This window comes from Nomascus leucogenys, unplaced genomic scaffold, assembly GCF_006542625.1.
Source record: "Nomascus leucogenys isolate Asia unplaced genomic scaffold, Asia_NLE_v1 Super-Scaffold_391, whole genome shotgun sequence".
Taxonomy (NCBI): Eukaryota; Metazoa; Chordata; class Mammalia; order Primates; family Hylobatidae; genus Nomascus; species Nomascus leucogenys.
Window position 1 is genome coordinate 191,637 of NW_022097988.1, and position 18,376 is coordinate 210,012.

General features: G+C 48.8%; 2 protein-coding genes across 2 annotated transcripts; both read left to right on the forward strand.

Moving 5' to 3' along the window:
- On the forward strand, nt 1-3,062 carry CCL14 (C-C motif chemokine ligand 14). Its single transcript, XM_003281381.4, has 3 exons — nt 1-159; nt 2,269-2,383; nt 2,832-3,062. Exons 1-3 carry the CDS (start codon nt 81-83, stop codon nt 2,917-2,919), a joined length of 282 nt encoding a protein of 93 aa, XP_003281429.1. The 5' UTR covers nt 1-80; the 3' UTR covers nt 2,920-3,062.
- A 2,252-nt stretch (nt 3,063-5,314) lies between these two features.
- Nucleotides 5,315-10,829, forward strand: CCL16 (C-C motif chemokine ligand 16). Its single transcript, XM_030809176.1, has 3 exons — nt 5,315-5,461; nt 8,856-8,976; nt 9,598-10,829. Exons 1-3 carry the CDS (start codon nt 5,386-5,388, stop codon nt 9,761-9,763), a joined length of 363 nt encoding a protein of 120 aa, XP_030665036.1. The 5' UTR covers nt 5,315-5,385; the 3' UTR covers nt 9,764-10,829.
- The last annotated feature ends 7,547 nt before the right edge of the window (nt 10,830-18,376 follow it).

The window sequence follows — 18,376 nt, forward strand, 5'->3', positions numbered from 1 at the left end:
ATTTCTCAACAATTCCTCACCGCAGGAGCCTCTGAAGCCCCCACCAGGCGAGTTCTCCTCCTGCAACAGCTTCCCACAGCATGAAGGTCTCCGTGGCTGCCATTCCCTTCTTCCTCCTCATCACCATCGCCCTAGGGACCAAGACTGAATCCTCCTCCCGTGAGTGCAATGCCTTGTCTTCCTTCCAACCTAGTCCCTGCAGGGAAATAAGCAGGAGTGAGGTTGGGACTCAGGGGGAGACCAGGAGCAGGGACTCGAAAAGGAGGGCTGGTATCTTCTTGAAATTGTGTGTATAGCAACCATTATATAAATGAATTACCTACTGAGCACCACAGCATTTCACCCCATGGTGTGGTGAGCAGGATGGAGATGAGACTTAGGACTGTAGGTTCTGCTTAAGAGTTGGGATCTCCCAGCCTTGACCAATGAGACTTGACTTGGGAGACTCCAGGCTTCATTCCACTATCCCAAATGCCCTCTAGTCTCCAGATAAACAGATCCTGAATCTCCAGGCCTCACATGGCCTTGATCTCTTATCACTGCCCCCCAGAACCAGTCCCCCCTTGCCCTCAAGGACATGAAGTGAGAACAGCCAGCCTCTCTACTCCCTCAATTTCCCTCTCTTTGCCACTAAGCAAAAGAGTGGCCCACCCCATTTGGGGGATATTTCCTCAGGGAGATTAGGAGAAGTGTCTTGAGCCCCTCAAGGGCATTTTTCCATTGGCCTCCTGAGGTTTGGGCCCAGCCTGCTTCCAACGTCACCTGTGCCCGGTGAGTGCAGCATCGCTTGGGTATGGGCTGGGGGGAAACACGATAGTGTGGGGTCCATCCTAGGCCCCCTTTTCTCAGCTGAGTTCTTAGAATAAGCTGCCTTTAGAGATAACCAAAACTATTTATCACTCTTCCATTTTACCTACTCTCCTTTTCAGAAACTGGGGGGAAACAGAAGGTTGTTAAAATACAGCTAAAGTTGGTGGGTATGTGCACAGTTTGACCTGCCCTCTCCGATGTCATTTGTCAGCTCAGAGGAACAAGGTGGGAGAGTATAGGAGCTCTGACTGGGTCTCAGGAAACAGGGGCCCCTTATGCCATTCTTTGGATCGTGAGGATGCTGCCTGGAATGGAGCTGGAAAACAGGATGAGACCTTTCCACCCAGACATCTGGCCACCCTCAGTGACCTCTGAGGCCATTGTGATGCACACCCATGATTCTATTCAGCAGGGTGGCATAACAGGCACACACCTGATTTCTCCACTCCATAACCACAACATGTGCCTGTTTGTACAGGGCTCTTGGCCTACAATGTCCTTCCTGCTACCTCTATAATTCAAGCTTGGGGTGACTGCTGTCACCTCCTTGCTTCCCCTATAAGAGCCATGAAACTTCTCAATCAGCAAATAGATGAAAAATCACCTAATCCATTGATTTTTAAAACTTTTTAGACCACAAAACCTTTTCTTCAAGCAAAATCTTCCACAGAGGCCCAATATGTCAAACAGAAAAAATGGGTTGAGTAGGGTACAAGACACCACTCTCAAATGCAGCAGGGCCTCCACGATAGTCCCTGAGGCCCCCAGAGCTCCAGGGAGCTCAGTGTAAAAACCGCTGATCCAGTCCAAGGGCCTCATTTACAGAGGAGGGAATGGGGGAAAGTAAAATGGCCACAGTACACAGGAAGCACAGGCAAGGTTAGGTTAGGATTTGGGTGCCCTGACTCTGTGGCCATTGTCCTTGGGGCTTGCTGTGGGCATCCTGCTCTCTCTGCAGGTTGTCGGTTCAATGGGGACATGGGCAGGGTGGAGCACTAGGAGAGACTGGGTCTGCATTCCCAAATGGCATATCTCCAAATCCCTATTGGGATTTCTTCCAAATATTCCTCCTATTTGGAGCACCTTTCCCGAATAAGGCATGAAGGCTGCATGATATTGGCCAAGTCCCTAGCCTTCTCTGCCAGTGGGCCCCCAGAGATGGTGTAAGAAGATCTGAGTGTGCTGCTCTTCAACCCTGGAGTTGAAAGTCATCCACCAGTCTTTCCAAGAGGGGTTGAAGAAAAGGAGGGAGGGTGATTGCTGATGAGGGAGGAGAAAAAGAAGAGCCCAGGAGTACCATGGAGAAGGAGAAGATGAGGAAAGCCTACTTTCCCCTCCAAGTTCTGTGGGGCTGTCTCCTCCTTCCTTTCCTCCTCCATGCCCTCAGCTTGCAGGAGCAGCCAACGGTATGGCCTTTAACAAGGGGCCCCTCCTCAGCATCTGATGCTCTCTCCTCAGGGGGACCTTACCACCCCTCAGAGTGCTGCTTCACCTACACTACCTACAAGATCCCGCGTCAGCGGATTGTGGATTACTATGAGACCAACAGCCAGTGCTCCAAGCCCGGAATTGTGTATGTGGCACACACACATCACACTGGGGGGAGAGGGAGCCAGCAGGGCCTCCTGGAGGGAGGCAGGGAGTGGTGGTGGAATGGGGACCCCCAGCGTACCTCCCAGGTGTGACTACATGGGGAGAGGGAGCTGAGGGGCAATCTGGGCACTTTCTGGCTGGAGCCTGCAGGAGCCATGGGGAAACTTACCCCATGGATGGGGAGGTGACAGAGAAGGGAGAAGAAGGCAAGAGGGCACTTCCTCAGGGGGACACAGAGACTAGATGGGTCTAGGGGCCCTAGGAACAAAAGAGTATGTCTCAGAAGGAGGCTGGCTCTAAGCTGCCTCTATGGAAGAATGGAAAAGCAGTCTAGGTCAGGTGGGGAATTTAGGAGGGAGGGAAGATGGGCTCTCTCTTCCGGCCCCTGGGCCCCTCGGTTTGTGATCCTTCTCCCTCTTGCTCCACAGCTTCATCACCAAAAGGGGCCATTCCATCTGTACCAACCCCAGTGACGAGTGGGTCCAGGACTACATCAAGGACATGGAGGAGAACTGAGTGACCCGGGGGGTGGCGAAGGCACAGCTCAGAGACCTAAAGAGAAGATGCCAAGGCCCCCTCCTCCACCCACCCCTAACTCTCAGCCCCAGTCACCTTCTTGGAGCTTCCCTGCCTTGAATTAAAGACCACTCATGCCCTTCCCTGGCCTCATTCCTTTCTGCTGGATTTACTCATTGGCCATGCACTGAGGACGCCAGGGAGTCCAGCCTGGGTGTGGCACCCTCAGCATCAAGCCTCGCTCTGCAGAAGTTTCCCTGGAGCCTGGTACAAAAAATAGGTCAGGCCCGCAATGCAGGTAGTGAGAAGCAGAAAGTGAGAAAGAAAATCAGTCTAAAGACCGTCTCCTCCTCAACAACAACAGTAGCAGACCCCATTTTCTTAATGCTTTCTATACTCCAAGCACTCTGCTAGGCAGTCTGTATGCATTATCTTATTTAAGCTTCATGACAAGTGTAAAAGCTAGGAATCATCATTTGATTTTTTAGGTAACACTTCATAAAGGGCTCTCTATAGCAGTCAAACTCCGTAGTCCTTTTTTCTGTGCTGTTTCCAAGGCCTTTCCTCACTGCTGTCTGGAATAGGAATGATTCATGAAGACATTTTACCCAATCCCTCCCCTTCGCTTACATACACCAGATTATACTATATTGTTTTACTAATTTTTTTATCCCCTAGAAGGCTTAGCAGAGAGCCTGGCCCATACCAGGTGTTCAGGAAATGGATGGATGGATGGATGGATGGACGGATGGATGGATGGATGAAGGAAGGGTGGATGGAGGGATGAAGGGAGGGAGAAATGGATGGAGGGATGGAGAGAGGGAGGGATGGGGGAGGAGGAGGGATGGAGGGAGGGATGGGGGGGAGGGAGGGATGGAGGGAGGGATGGGGGAGGGAAGGAGGGAGGGAGGAAGGGAGGGAGGATGGATGGATGGATGGATGGATGGATGGAAAGAAAGAGGGAGGGAGGGAGGGAGGGAGGGACAGATGGAATAAGACAGGAATCAAGAGGAGGCCTATGCTCCAAGAATAAGCTCTCAAACCCATCTTCAGGGCCCAAGGAGGAGCTCTGTGTACTTGGAATAAGAGCTTGCCCAGAGTAGGGATTATGACCACCATTTCCTGGCCTCCAGCCTTCCATAGACAAGGGCTTGTGGGCCACAGTAAGGGCCATATGGGGACCTGCATGCCAAAGTCATGACCAGGCTTCTCAGGCCTTGTCACCTCCATAAACAGAGGTCAAGAGGATGCCCCACATACATACCTTCCTGCCCTCACAAAAAGCCACAGCTTCACCACCAGGTGAAGCCTTGAACCCACCAGGACTAACTGCATTATATGGTTTATGTATCTATGAGCAGTCATGCCAAGCAGAAAGCCCCATAAGGATCTGCACAGTCCCTGTTTCTGCCCCTGCCTCCCACTGCCCTCAACGCCTGAAACATATCACCTATGCCTCTAAAGCTCGCTGTCCATCAACAGCAAAATCCCTTATATCTTTGATCTCTTCTCTAAATGCAGCTTTCAACATGGGAAAGGGTGCTGAGGCACCTGAAGAGACAGGAGGCTGTGGGACAGGTCCAGCCAGAGCCCAGGCCAGAAGGGCAGAAGCTGGAGTCCTGGAGCACAGATGCAGGTTGTCAACTGCGCAGAGTTGGAGGGTCCCCTGCTGGTCATGGTTGGCCATGGGGGCACCCAGGAGGGATCAGCGGGCTGGCTACACCTAAAAATTAGTCCAAAGTCCGAGGTCCAAAGAGATAAATAAAAACATTGACAAATAAGTCAAATGGTCCAGCAACAAATGGGGACCCAAGGATCAGGCACATTGTTTTGTTTTTTTTTTTTGGAGTATTAGCATACGCTGTGACATGAAAGAGTGTGAGTTCAATCATATGGCCTTGGACTGGGAGGGGGCATATCCTTCTTAGAGGCAACTAAGCCCTACCCTTGCCTCAATCTGGGCTCTGTAATCCTGCTTTGTGCTCATTCTCCCCAAGACTGATCACCTGGGGGAAGCTGGTGTGGTTCAACCCTGCCTGCCCTTCCCCAACATACAAATGGTGGCAGGTAACATGGTGAAATCAAACAGATCTGGTTTTTCATCCTGCTTATCCACCCAGGTGACCTTGGACAATTTATTTAGCCTCTAAGCCTCAGTAGTTCCAGGGAAGTAATAATCGCTACTTCACTATTTTAAGGATTATATAAGATAGGGCATGTAAGGTAGCTGACACACATTCGTCCATTTCTTCACATGAATTCAGATTCTATTGAATTCAACTCTGCACCAAGTCCCATCCTCTGCTGCCCTCTGTTTCAGCAAACACTGAGGCCTGTTGTTTCTCCTCCTCTATCGGCTCTGATGCGGTCAAGGTCCAGAGAGCTGAGTAGTTGGCAAGCGGACCACCAGCAGCAGACAACATCTTCATTCAGCTCTCCCTGAAGCTGTACTGCCCCACTGAGAGGATGAAGGTCTCTGAGGCTGCCCTGTCTCTCCTTGTCCTCATCCTTATCATTACTTCTGCTTCTTGCAGCCAGCCAAGTGAGTCTACTTGTCTCTGTAGGGCAGGAAGGAGAAAGGGGGATGGAGCAGCTGGGAGGGAGGTGGTGCCAAGGGCGCTGTTGGGTCTCTGGCCTCATAAGACCCTGTGGGCTCTCCCCACCTTCATGCATAGCTCCTGACCTCCAATTCTCCCCTTGGTAAGTAGAGCTGGGGTTGGTCCGGATCTTTCTGGGGTAAGTAGTTCCAGGAAACTGGGTCACCATTTCCTCAGGAGTCCCAAGCGTGGTGTACAGGAATGATCATTCAGGAGGCGAGGCCAAGAAAGCAGCAGAAAATGCAACAAGAAGTGCATGCAATGAAAGGGACGGGGAGGCACGCGGATGAGAAAGAAAAGTGGCAGGTGCCCTGGAAGAATGAGTTGCGAGAGGAAGGAAGGTTCAAACAATCATGTGGATCTAAGCCCAGGAATTGGGAGTCTGAACCGAGACACCCCTTCCTCATCAAGGCTGGCACAGGTTGCTGGGACTATCAGACAACCAAAATGAGTCCCAGTGGAATGGCTGTTTGGGAATCTATGGTCCCCTTCTCCATCCCACAGCCTGTGACTAAATAAAATCTGCAGAAAAGAGGAAAGGGGTTGAAAGGTTTTGGAGCTGTGGGGAAAGGGAGAATTGGGGCCTATGGCAGATGGGGTTTGTTTCGCCCCTCCGTATCTCCTCCCTCTATCATCGTTTATGAGGACCTGGTGATGGGGGTGGGGGGGACAAAGATGTGTACCTGCCCTAGGCTGCCCCAGCCATTCTTTTCTCTTTTGTTTTTTTGTTTGTTTGTTTGTTTTTGGGTTTTTTGTTTTGTTTCATTTTGTGATGGCGTTTCACTCTTGTTGCCTAGGCTGGAGTGCAGTGGCGTGATCTCAGCTCACCACAACCTCCGCCTCCCGGGTTCAAGTGATTCTCCTGCCTCAGCCTCCTGAGTAGCTGGGATCACAGGCACACACCACCACGCCCAGCTAATTTTTGTATTTTTAGTAGAGACAGGGTTTCACCATGTTGGTCAGGCTGGTCTCGAACTCCTGACCTGGTGATCTGCCCACCTCAGCCTCCCAAAGTGCTAGGATTACAGGTATGAGCCACCATGCCTGGCCTCTTTTCTCTCTTAAGGTCACCCTGGCATGTAGTCCGGCCTGACTCTGCCTGTGTAAACACAAAGGAGCAAGGGTCAGGTGCACCATGTAATCTGCCCACATACTCTCAGGATGACCCTGGGCTTTGTAAACTTTGCTTTAAGAACCAGTGATAGCCGGGCACGGTGGCTCACACTTGTAATCCCAGCATTTTGAGATGCCGAGGCAGGCATATCACGAGGTCAGGAGATCGAGACCATGGTGAAACCCTGTCTCTACTAAAAATACAAAAAATTAGCCGGGCGTGGTGGTGGGCGCCTGTAGTCCCAGCTACTCGGAGAGGCTGAGGCAGGAGAATGGCGTGAACCTGGGAGGCGGAGCTTGCAGTGAGCTGAGATTGCGCCACTGCACTCCAGCCTGGGCGACAGAGCGAGACTCTGTCTCAAAAAAAAAAAAAAAAAAAGAGAAGAACCAGTGATATGAGCATCACTTACAGAGGGACTGTGTGGGAAGGGGAAACAATGCTCTTTGGGAGAGTCAATGAGGCCAGTGCAGTGGGTTCAGGCTTCAAGAAAGAGAAAATGGCCCACCCAAAGCATGGATCAGCAAGATGGTGCTCTCAAGATGTCCCAAGCTTTGCCACTCACTGGAGGCAAAGGGGTCAAGCTACAAAAAGATTTGCACTCTGAAGGTTTGGGGGCTGGGAGAGATCTCTGGACTGACCTCTTGTGTAGTATCCCCATTTGATGTGTAGTCAGGACAGCTCAGAGGAAACACAGCAACAATAACCAATCAAGTCCAGTATCCTACATACATCAAAGAGATGGGGGTGGGGGGGAAGAGCCATTTCCAAGGCAAGAAGAGCAGTCATTACTACCATTGGCTCTTAATTATAATAAGCACTGATTGAGCCTTTCTGTGTGCCAGGCTCTGAGTTAAGGGCTTTCCAATCATTTTCTCACGGAATTCTAACCATGATCCTAGGATACTAGTAAGTATCATTTACCCCCACTTAATAGATGAGGAAACTGAAACCTAGGGAGATTAAGAAATTTGCCCATGATTCAAATCAAAATTCAAGTCAAGTCAAAATTCCAACCCAAGCTGTCTGACCCCAAAGCCTAAATGATATACTTTTTCCTTCTGCTCTAACTTCTGTCTCTAATGGCTCTACTCTCTCACCCTTCCCCCTAACCTCCGCCTCTCCAGTACCTCTAAGATAGAGTCCAAATTCCTCAGTAGCTCAGCAGGTATGTGACCAGACCCTCCTCTCTCTCCAGTTTCATCTCTGCCCATTCATTCCTTCCTACCTTGTATGCCAGCCACCCAAACTGCCCAGCACTCCCAAGACACACTGAGCTTCCCCTACCTTCAGGCTTTCCTGCATTTCCTTCTTCCAGATTCTATAAGTCCTTTGTGTGTCTAAATCCTTTTTTTTTTTCTTTTGAGATGGAGTCACTCTTTTGCCCAGGCTGCGGTGCAGTGGCACAATCTTGGCTCACCACAACCTCTGCCTCCCGGGTTTAAGTGATTCTCCTGCCTCAGCCTCCCGAGTAGCTGGGATTACAGGCATGCACCACCATGCCCGGCTAATTTTTGTTAGTAGAGACGGGGTTTCACCATGTTGGCCAGGCTGGTCTCAAACTTCTGACCTCAGGTGATCTGCCCGCCTCGGCCTCCCAAAGTGCTGGGATTACAGGCATGAGCCACCACACCCAGCCGTGTGTCTAAATCCTACTCATCCTTTACGAATCAATGCAGGCCTCACTTGCTTTGAGACTTCTTCCTCAACCACCAAGGATGGGTTAGGGGCCCCTCATTCTGTTCCCATAGCACCTTATGCCAAAGTCCGTTCTATCCTGGACCACGTTCTATGGTAGTGTTTGTTTAACTTCTCAATTTCTCTTTCAACCCTGACTAGTCTGTAAGTTACTTAAGAGTAGTGACTGTATTTTCCTCATGTTTTTACCCCCATAGAGCCCAGCATATAATACTAGCTCAACCCGTTTGTCAGATCAAGTCACCAATAAACAAAAGAGTGAGCCAGCTTCCTCCCGGTTCCTTGGCAAGTGTAAATAACCAAGTCATTTGTAGTTGACGCTCAGCTCAGAGGCTGAGGGTTCTAAATGTATGTCCCCCAAAGGGATTCATCTTTTGCACTTTCTCCATTACAAGTCAAGCTATCATTGGTCTCCTCTAACAGACGGCTTTGCTATCAGAGGAGTGAAACGCAAATGGTGGGAGTCAGAGGTGGGCAGCTGTGGTCTCCCCTCTGCTTCCCTGGCTCAGCTTGCAATACGATTCCTTCAGAAGTTCCTGAGTGGGTGAACACCCCATCCACCTGCTGCCTGAAGTATTATGAGAAAGTGTTGCCAAGGAGACTGGTGGTGGGATACAGAAAGGCCCTCAACTGCCACCTGCCAGCAATCATGTAAGCAAGTCCTTGTAGATATTTCTGTGGAGAGAGACAGGGAGCTCAGGGGCAGGAATGAAATACACGGGACCAAGAGGTCTCCAAGCTAGAAGCAGTGGGGTAATGGCTAAGGTCTCCATGCTAGAAGCAGTGGGGTAATGGCTAAGGTCTCCATGCTAGAAGCAGTGGGGTAATGGCTAAGGTCTCCATGCTAGAAGCAGTGGGGTAATGGCTAAGGTCTCCATGCTAGAAGCAGTGGGGTAATGGCTAAGGTCTCCATACTAGAAGCAGTGGGGTAATGGCTAAGGTCTCCATGCTAGAAGCAGTGGAGCAGTGGCTAAGGGTTTGGCCTTTGGCTCTCAGGGGCCTGGGATTAATTCCTAATTTTGCCACTTTTAGCTATGTGGTCCATTATGAAACCCAAGCTTGAGGGTCTAGGCTGAGTAGAGAAGGAACTGAGAGAAGGGATGGTAAGGTTCTGAGGCCAGAGAGAGAGGATCTCTGAGGGAACACAGCCAGGAGAGGCCCAGGAAAGCTTTAAAGAACATAAGGTGAGCTCCATGTGAACCAGAGGTGGGGGTGTGCACCGGACCCCTGCCCAAGTCTGCAGCCCATGACGGTCTAATTCTGCCTCTGCAGCTTCGTCACCAAAAGGAACCGAGAAGTCTGCACCAACCCCAATGACGACTGGGTCCAAGAGTACATCAAGGATCCCAACCTACCTTTGCTGCCCACCAGGAACTTGGCCACGGTTAAAATTATTACAGCAAAGAATGGTCAACCCCAGCTCCTCAACTCCCAGTGATGACCAGGCTTGAGTGAAAGCCCTTGTTTACAGAAGAGAGGGGTAAACCTATGAAAACAGGGGAAGCCTTATTAGGCTGAAACTAGCCAGTCACATTGAGAGAAACAGAACAATGATCAAAATAAAGGAGAAGTATTTCTAATATTTTCTCAATCTCAGGAGGAAATACCAAAGTTAAGGGACATGGGCAGAGGTACACTCTTATTTTTATTTTTATTTTTATTTTTATTTTATTTTTTTGAGATAGGGTCTTACTCTGTCACTCAGGCTGGAGGGCAGTGGTGTGATCTTGGCTCACTTGATCTTGGCTCACTGTAACCTCCACCTCCCAGGTCCAAGTGATCCTCCCACCCCAGCCTCCCGAGTAGCTGGGACTACAGGCTTGCACCACCACACCTGGCTAATTTCTGTATTTTTGGTAGAGATGGGATTCTACCATGGTGCCCAGGCTGGTCTCAAACTCCTGTGCCCAAGCAATCCACCTGCTTCAGCCTCCCAAAAGTGCTGGGATTACAGGCGTGAGCCACCACATCTGGCCAGTGCACTCTTAATACATAGAAAAATATCTTTCACATCCTTCTCCTGCTCTCTTTCAATTCCTCACTTCACACCAGTACACAAGCCATTCTAAACACTTAGCCGGTTTCCAGCCTGCCAGATGATCACTGCCCTCTGGGTCTTGACCCATTAAGAGCCCCATAGAACTCTTGATTTTTCCTGTCCATCTTTATGGATTTTTCGGGATCTATATTTTCTTCAATTATTCTTTCATTTTATAATACAACTTTTTCCTAGGAAGTCGGGATGGGAATATTCACATTAATCATTTTTGCAGAGGCTTTGCTAGATCCTCTCACATTTTGTCTTCCTCAGGGTGGCATGGGTACAGAGAGTGCCTGATTGGAAAAAAAAAAAAAAAAAGAGAGAGAGAGAGAAGAAGAGACACAAATCTCTACCTCCCATGTTAAGCTTTGCAGGACAGGGAAAGAAAGGGTATGAGACATGGCTAGGGGTAAACTCTTAGTCCAAAACCCAAGCATGCAATAAATAAAACTTCCTTATTTGAAAGCTTGATTCCTAACTTCCTGCTTTTTTTCTGCTAGGGTGAAAGAAGCTTAATCTCAGTTTTTTTCAGGGGCTTCTCCACATTTCTTGACACTTTTGTCAAGGCTGGGGGCTATTTATATTCAATATCCAGCTCAACAGCAGACAGCTGAGTCAGCTCCCTTGCGTTCAACATTCTCCCAAAATGCTGTTGTGAAGACAAAACAAAAGGCAGGTAATGAAGACCTGATGGTTAAGAGAAACAAATAAATGCGGTGAAGTGTCAAGCTGAAAACCAATGAATTGGATTCTGGTAAACTGACTCATAACTGCCCCCCAGTGGCCATGTTGTTAAAACCCGAGCCTCCTCCCTTGGCCGGGCACGGTGGCTCACGCCTGTAATCCCAGCACTTTGGAAGGCCAAGGTGGGCAGATCACTAGGTGAGGGAATCGAGACCATCCTGGCTAATACGGTGAAACCCCATCTCTACTAAAAATACAAAAAAAATTAGCCGGGCATGGTGGCGGGCACCTGTAGTCCCAGCTACTCGGGAGGCTGAGGCTGGAGAATGGCGTGAACCCAGGAGGCGGAGCTTGCAGTGAGCCGAGATCACGCCACTGCACTCCAGCCTGGGCGACAGAGTGAGACTCTGTCTCAAAAAAAAAAACAAAAAAAAAAAAACGAAAAAAAAAAACAAACAAGCCGCCTCCCCAGCCCAAGCTCATCTTCCCACGATGGCCATCTCATCTAGCTGGCCAATCAGACTCTCGCAGAGATTTGAAATTTGGACCTGAGAAACTCAGTCTGGTTGCTGCTAGTGCAGAAGTGAGTTTCTGGCAGTGTCCCAAGGAAAGAGGTCTATGAACTTCTGTCCTGGGGTCCCTGGAACTGCCTCACTTCCTGCCCCAGCTCCAGGCTGTGGGGCCTTCAGCTGGTCTTTCAGTTCCATGAGATGTCCCAGCATCTTTCCTTTAAAAAAATTTCTAGACCAGGTGCGATGGCTCACGCTTGTAATCCCAGCCCTTTGGGAGCCCAAGGCGGGTAGATCACTTGAGGCCAGGAGTCTGAGACCAGCCTGGACAGCGTGGCCCATCTCTACTAAAAATACAAAAATAAGCTGAGCATGGTGGTGCTCGCCTGTAATCCCAACCACTCAGATGGCTGAGGCATGAGAATCGCTTGAACCCAGGAGGCAGAGGTTGCAATGAGCTGAGATCATGCCACTACACTCCAGCCTGGGCGACAGAGTGAGACTCCATCTCAATTAAAAAAAAAAATCCTAAAGGGCCATGGTGGCAATTTAGCACCTCAGGAATAACTTATTGGTTTAGGTAAGTTCTTGGTGGGGGATTGGGGATGTATGTGTGTTAAAATAGACATAACAGGGGCTGGGCAAGGTGGCTAACGCCTGTAATCCCAGCACTTCCAGAGTCTGAGGTGGGCGGATCACTTGAGGCCAGGAGTCCGAGACCAGCCTGGGCAACATGGCGAAACCCCACTTCTACCAAAAATACAACAACAACAAAAAAAAATTAGCCGAGCATGGTGGCCTGCGCCTATGGTCCCAGCTGCTCAAGAGGCTGAGGCAGGAGGATCGCTTGAGCTGGGAGTCAGCTGAGATCGTGCCACTGCTCTGCAGCCTGTGTGACAGAATGAGACCCTGTCTCAAAAAATATGTGTGCGTGTGTGTCTGTGTACATACACACACAACAGGGCCACGCACAATGGCTTATGCCTGTAAACCCAGCACTTTAGGAGGCCAAAGCAGGAGAATCATTTGAGTCCAGGAATTTGAGATCAGCCTGGGCAGTATGGTGAGATCTTATGTATTTTTTACCTCTACAAAAAACAAAACAATTAGCCGGGCATGGTGGTGTGTGCCTGTGGTCACAGGTACTCAGGAGGCTGAGGTAGGAGGATTGCTTGAGCCCAGGAGGTTGAGGCTGCACTGCAGTGAGCCACACTATCACCACTGCACTCCAGGCTGGATGACAGAGCAAGACTCTGCCTAAAAATACATAGATATATATATGTATATATATCTATGTATTTTGTCTATATATATATATATATACATATATATAGAGAGACAAAATTTACCATTCTAAACATTTTTATGTGTACAATCCAGTACATTCACTTTGTTAGGCAAACATCACCACTATCCATCTTCAGACTTTTTTCATCGTCCCAACCTGAGACTCTGTACCCATTAAATGCTAACTCACCATTCTCCCCTCCCCCAGTCTCTGGTAACCACTATTCTTCTTTCTGTCACTATGAATTTGACAGCTCCAGGTGTTTCATGTAAGGGGAATCACATAGCATTTGTCCTTTTGTGACTGGCTTATTTCACCAGCATAGCGTCGTCCAGGTTCATCCAAGTTGTAGCATGCTTCAGAACGTCATTCCTGTTAGTCATTAGGCTAACATTCCATTGTATGTATCTGCCACATTTTGTTTATCCAGCTATCTGTTGATGGACGTGTGGATATCTCTCTTTTCTTGCTAGCCAGAGTTTGCAGATCTTGGTTTCTGTTACTTGCACCAAAAGCACCTGAACTTGAGCAACAACCCATCAATCACCCGGGCATTGACTCAGAGGAGCCCCATGTGCTTGCTGCTCTTGCTCCTCCACAGGGGCAGTACTACCTGCTTTGGTCCTTCCCTGGACTGTGAGTCCCTGCTCCTTGATCCAGGAATTTCTCTCCACCGTCCTTGCTATCAGGGGTTACAGCTAAATATGATCAAACTCCTTCCTCCAGGAGCTCCCAGCCTGGGGATGACAGAATCACTAACATACAATGTAGTCAGGCCCAGACCTTTGCTTGCAGAGGCCAAAGCAAACATGGGGGTGGGAGTGAGGCCGGCAGGGCCTAGGTTGACAGAAAAGTCAGAACAACATCAGATGTGGCAAGAAGTTTCAAAGTCCTTAGCCAGTACCAGGGTCAAAGCCAGGGAGGCAGAGTTCAAAGGCCTAAAGAACAGGACGAGGCTGAAAACAGGAAGCTCAGGGCCGGGGTTCTGGCAAGCTGGAACGGAATGTCGTTGTCTTGTGTTTTGTTTTGTTTTGTTTTTAAATTCAGGAGCGCTGAGGTGTCAGTCTGAAAACCTGACTAATTGAGAGTCTATATACACAAAGTCAAATCCCTACCCTAGCACATAATAAAAAGTTTGCCAGAAACTCCTGATGGTTCAGAACTGGAAGAGCTTTTCTCACATGCATTCAGTTGCTTTTCAGAAAGGATGTTCCTAGCCTTTTCAAGATAGGCAGATAGATGGCTGACCTTAAACACACACAAATACAGAAAGGACTTCGGTCATTCTGATATACAGAGTTTTCCAGCTGTGATCATCCTAAAGCGAATAAAAACAACTTGTATGACTGACCATTTGCTTTGTAGAATACAGGTGGCTGGGTACATGGGGGAACCAACTGGAACAGGAAGGGAAGAAAATGAGAGAACAACTCTGGATAGTACAAAGAGCATTTTACTGGGAGTCACAGAGGACGGCTCACATGTCCTCTTTCTACACAGCCATCTTAGACACCATGAGTCCTTGAAGCAGATAACCAGATGTCCTGTGGCTGGTTTCAGCAGGCCTGTTTGAAATATTATTAGGCTTTCTGGGATGGGCAACGTGAACACATATTTTCTTCCCATGAGAGCATATATGTGCTTGCACGTGTGAGAGCAACTATTGAGAGTCATCAGCAGCCTGAACTGGCATGCGGGGACACAGCTGATGCAACGGTTTAAAAGTACTGTCTCCAAGCCAGGTGCCATGGTACATGCCTATAGTCCCAGTAACTCAAGAGGCTGAGGCAGGAGGATCACTTGAGCCCAGGAGTTCGAGGCTGTCATGTGCCATGATTGTGCCTGTGAATAGCCACTGCACTCCAGCCTGGGCGACACAGCAATAAGACCCCATATCTTTTATTAAAAAAAAAAAAGTATTATCTCCAAACTCAAACTCTGACAGACCATCTATATTTGAGTCCCAACTCTGTCATTCACTGTGAGGTCTTGGGTAACTACTAATCCTCCTAAGCCTTGGTTTCCTCATCTGTAAAATAGATCAATTATAATACCTACCCCCCAGTGTTGAAAGGATGAAAAGGCAATGTGAGAGAGTGCTTAGCAGATAAGTGCCCAACAGGCCTATTGTTTTAGTATCTGACTTTTCTCTAGGACCACAGAACGTAAGACAGAAAGGAGCTTTCTGTCATTGTGAAGATAAGGGAATTAAAGCCCAGAGATGGAAAGCGATTTAGCAAAGGTCATGCTACAAATTACAGCAGATCTGGCACTAGAACTGGAGGCTATACTTTAAAAAGAAGAAACCTCTGATCTACACGAGCCTGAGGCTGCTATGAATATGTGAAAGATTGGGGTCATCTGACTAAAGAAGCAATAGTTCAAAGCCTGAGACCTCCTTTTGCATGACCTGGTCTCCCTGGAGAGCCTGGCCTCCATTCATGTATCTTTGATTCCCGCCGAGGAGACTTTGAAGAAGGAATGGGCAAATGTGGAAAGGGACCTCAACTCTCTCCAGAGCCTGGTATTTATGAGCAATAGCCTTAACCTTTCTGAGCCCAGTTTCCTCTTCTGCAAAATGGAGCTGATACCTTACAGGGCTGCTATGACAACTGCCAGCTTCTGGTACAGGATCTGGAACAAACATCATAATAAAATGGAAAACAGTATTAATCTCTTAGCAGCTAAAGCAGGAATTCCTATCATGGAGGAAATAGCCTTCGTTAAGAAAATGAATTGGCAACCCTGGTTAAGGAAGGACACTCCCCCAGGACATGGAGCTGAGACTTCACAGGAAGGGCTGAAGTTGTTCCAAGCAAACCAGGAGAAACAGCTTTGCCCCTGAGAGCCAGAGGGGAGGGAGACAGAGGGCTGGAGAAGGGGATAGAGGCTGTGCAATGAGCGGCAGGACCACCCTCCTTCCTGGAGTCCTCAAAAGTGCCATCAACTATTTTGCTTCCTGGCTGGCGCGGTGGCTCTTGTTTGTAACCCCAGCACTTTGAGAGGCCGAGGTGGGAGGATCGCCTGAAGTCAGGAGCTTGAGACCATTCTGGCCAACATGGTGAAACCCCATCTCTACTAAAAATACAAAAATTAGCTGGGCGTGGTGGTGCGTGCCTGTAATCCCAGCTACTCAGGAGGCTGAGGCAGGAGAATCCCTTGAACCCAGGTGGCGGAGCTTGCAGCAAGCCGAGATCATGCCACTGCACTCCAGCCTGGGTAACAGAGCCAGACTCCGTCTCGGAAAAAAAAAAAAAAAAAAAATGGAGACAGAAACACCAACAATTACAGGTTATTGGGAGAATTACACTGGTTAACATAAGTAAAGTGCCTAGTATTGGGCCTGGCTCACAGCAGAGATTTAGTACTTATGGGTTCCCTTGCCAGAGAAATGCTGCTTCTGTCTTGCAAGTTCTGCCGGAAGAGGCAAGACAGAGTCAGGTGACACTTACCAGTTCCCACAACTACAACACAAAAGCTGATGGAAAAGGAATCATGTAATGAGCAAAAGAATCAAGAAATCACTTGAATCAAGAAACAGTTATTTCCACCCCTAGCACACACTCAGAACTCCTCCCTCGCTCCTCCCTTGCATTCTGATCAAAAAATGAGTCTTGGCCAGGCGCGGCAGTTCACACCTGTAATTCCAGAGCTTTAGGAGGCCTAGGCGGGCAGATCACCTGAGGTCGGGAGTTTGAGACCAGCCTGACCAACATGGAGAAAACCTCTCTCTACTAAAAATACAAAATTAGCCAGGCGTGGTGGCACATGCCTCTAATCCCAGCTACTCAGGAGGCTGAGGCAGGAAAATTGCTTGAACCCAGGAGGTGGAGGTTGCTATGAGCCGAGATTGTGCCACTGCACTCCAGCCTGGGCAACAAGAGTGAAACTCCGTCTCCAAAAAAAAAAAAAAAAAAAAAGGAATCCTCCCTGTCCCCTCCAGACCATATGCGTGAGGTTTCTTATCCGAGCCACAGAACACAGACAACTTGTGACTGCTTTCTCAGTTCTCCTGGGATGATACATAACCAACACCACTCTGGATGCATAGGAGGGAGGTTAATCCATTACATCTACTGCTTATCTTAAGCCAGTTCAAAAAGCCTCTCTCAGGGCAGGGGCCACTTCTTCTAATTTACCCTGCTCCCATCCAGGGCCCTTTGTACCTGGGGGGCCTCACTAAATGTCTAATCATGAATTTCACACAAAGGCACGGGGGCAGGGGTTGGAAGTCAATGTGATGAAGCCCCTTGGCTGTGAGTGAGGGGATCAGTGCAGGGATGTGTCTCCACCGAGATGGCAGTTTAAGCTGGGTCCTGGAGTGTGGATTTAGGTCCTGGAGTTCTGGATTGTGTTACTGAAAAGCAATTGTTGGCTGACTTGATCTTAGGAAAATTAGTGAGCAGCGCCACCCAGTGGTTAAAAGCCGCATGACTAATCTCTGTGTGTGCTCACTGGGCTGGCTCGTACATAAGCCTAGTTGCTGAGATAGCCCCTCCTGGTGTGCACATCTTCCACCTTCCCACCTCTCCTTGTTTTCTCCCCTTTTGAAGAGAGCTGAGGTTTTCAGTACACAATGAGGGCACAATGCTTTCAAGGAGCTTTCCTTCCCACTAAAAGTGGGAAGAGAGACCACGCACAAACATACACACCATCAGGTTCTATAATGAAGAATAGAGCAGAGTAAAAGTGATGGCAAGGAGTACACAAAACATCTTTGTACTGTTTGATAGGACCCACCAAGAAGAACAGTTTTCTTTGGGAGGCCAAGGTGGGTGGTTCATCTGAGGTCAGGAGTTTGAGACCAGCCTGACCAACATGTACACAACATGGTGAAACCCTATCTCCACTAAAAATACAAAAATTAGCTGGGCATGGTGGTGTGTGCCTGTAATCCTAGCTACTTGGGAGGCTGAGGCAGGAGAATCGCTTGAGCCTGGGAGGCGGAGGTTGCAGTGAGCTGAGATCGTGGCATTGCACTCCATCCTAGGCAACAGAGCAAGACTCCCTCTGGAAAAAAAAAATTAATAAGAATCTGATTAAAGTTCATATTAAACTTGTCACTTCCGGCATGGGGAACTGAGTCCCTCGCACACTTAACAAACTGACCATTCTGCAAGTCAAAGCCATCAACTGTAGACAAAAATTTAAAATATAACTGAGAACTTGGGTGTCTACACAAAAGTGTAGACAGATGTCAGAGGGACACTGAAAACTGGAACCAGCAACAGGCATTTAGGGAGTTCCTATTTTTTGTGGCCTTGGCTTAAGGGCAATGGCAGTTGCTGTGGAGGATGCCACAAGGCTGGCTAAACCTAACAGAAAGTTAGTGGGCTGGGCACAGTGGCTCATATCTGAAATCCCAACACTTTGAAAGACCAAGGTGGGCTGATTACCTGAGGTCAGGAGTTTGTGATCAGTCTGGCCAACATGGTAAAACCCCGTTTCTACTAAAAATACAAAAATTAGGCCGGGCGCAGTGGCTCACGCCTGTAATCCCAGCACTTTGGAAGGCTGAGGTGGGCAGAT

Coding starts and splice junctions, on each gene's coding strand:
- CCL14 (XM_003281381.4), top strand. CDS start 81: ATGAAGGTCTCCGTGGCTGCCATTCCCTTCTTCCTCCTCATCACCATC. Junction 160..2,268: donor CAAGACTGAATCCTCCTCCC/GTGAGTGCAATG, acceptor CTCTCTCCTCAG/GGGGACCTTACCACCCCTCA. Junction 2,384..2,831: donor TGCTCCAAGCCCGGAATTGT/GTATGTGGCACA, acceptor CTTGCTCCACAG/CTTCATCACCAAAAGGGGCC.
- CCL16 (XM_030809176.1), top strand. CDS start 5,386: ATGAAGGTCTCTGAGGCTGCCCTGTCTCTCCTTGTCCTCATCCTTATC. Junction 5,462..8,855: donor TGCTTCTTGCAGCCAGCCAA/GTGAGTCTACTT, acceptor CGATTCCTTCAG/AAGTTCCTGAGTGGGTGAAC. Junction 8,977..9,597: donor TGCCACCTGCCAGCAATCAT/GTAAGCAAGTCC, acceptor CTGCCTCTGCAG/CTTCGTCACCAAAAGGAACC.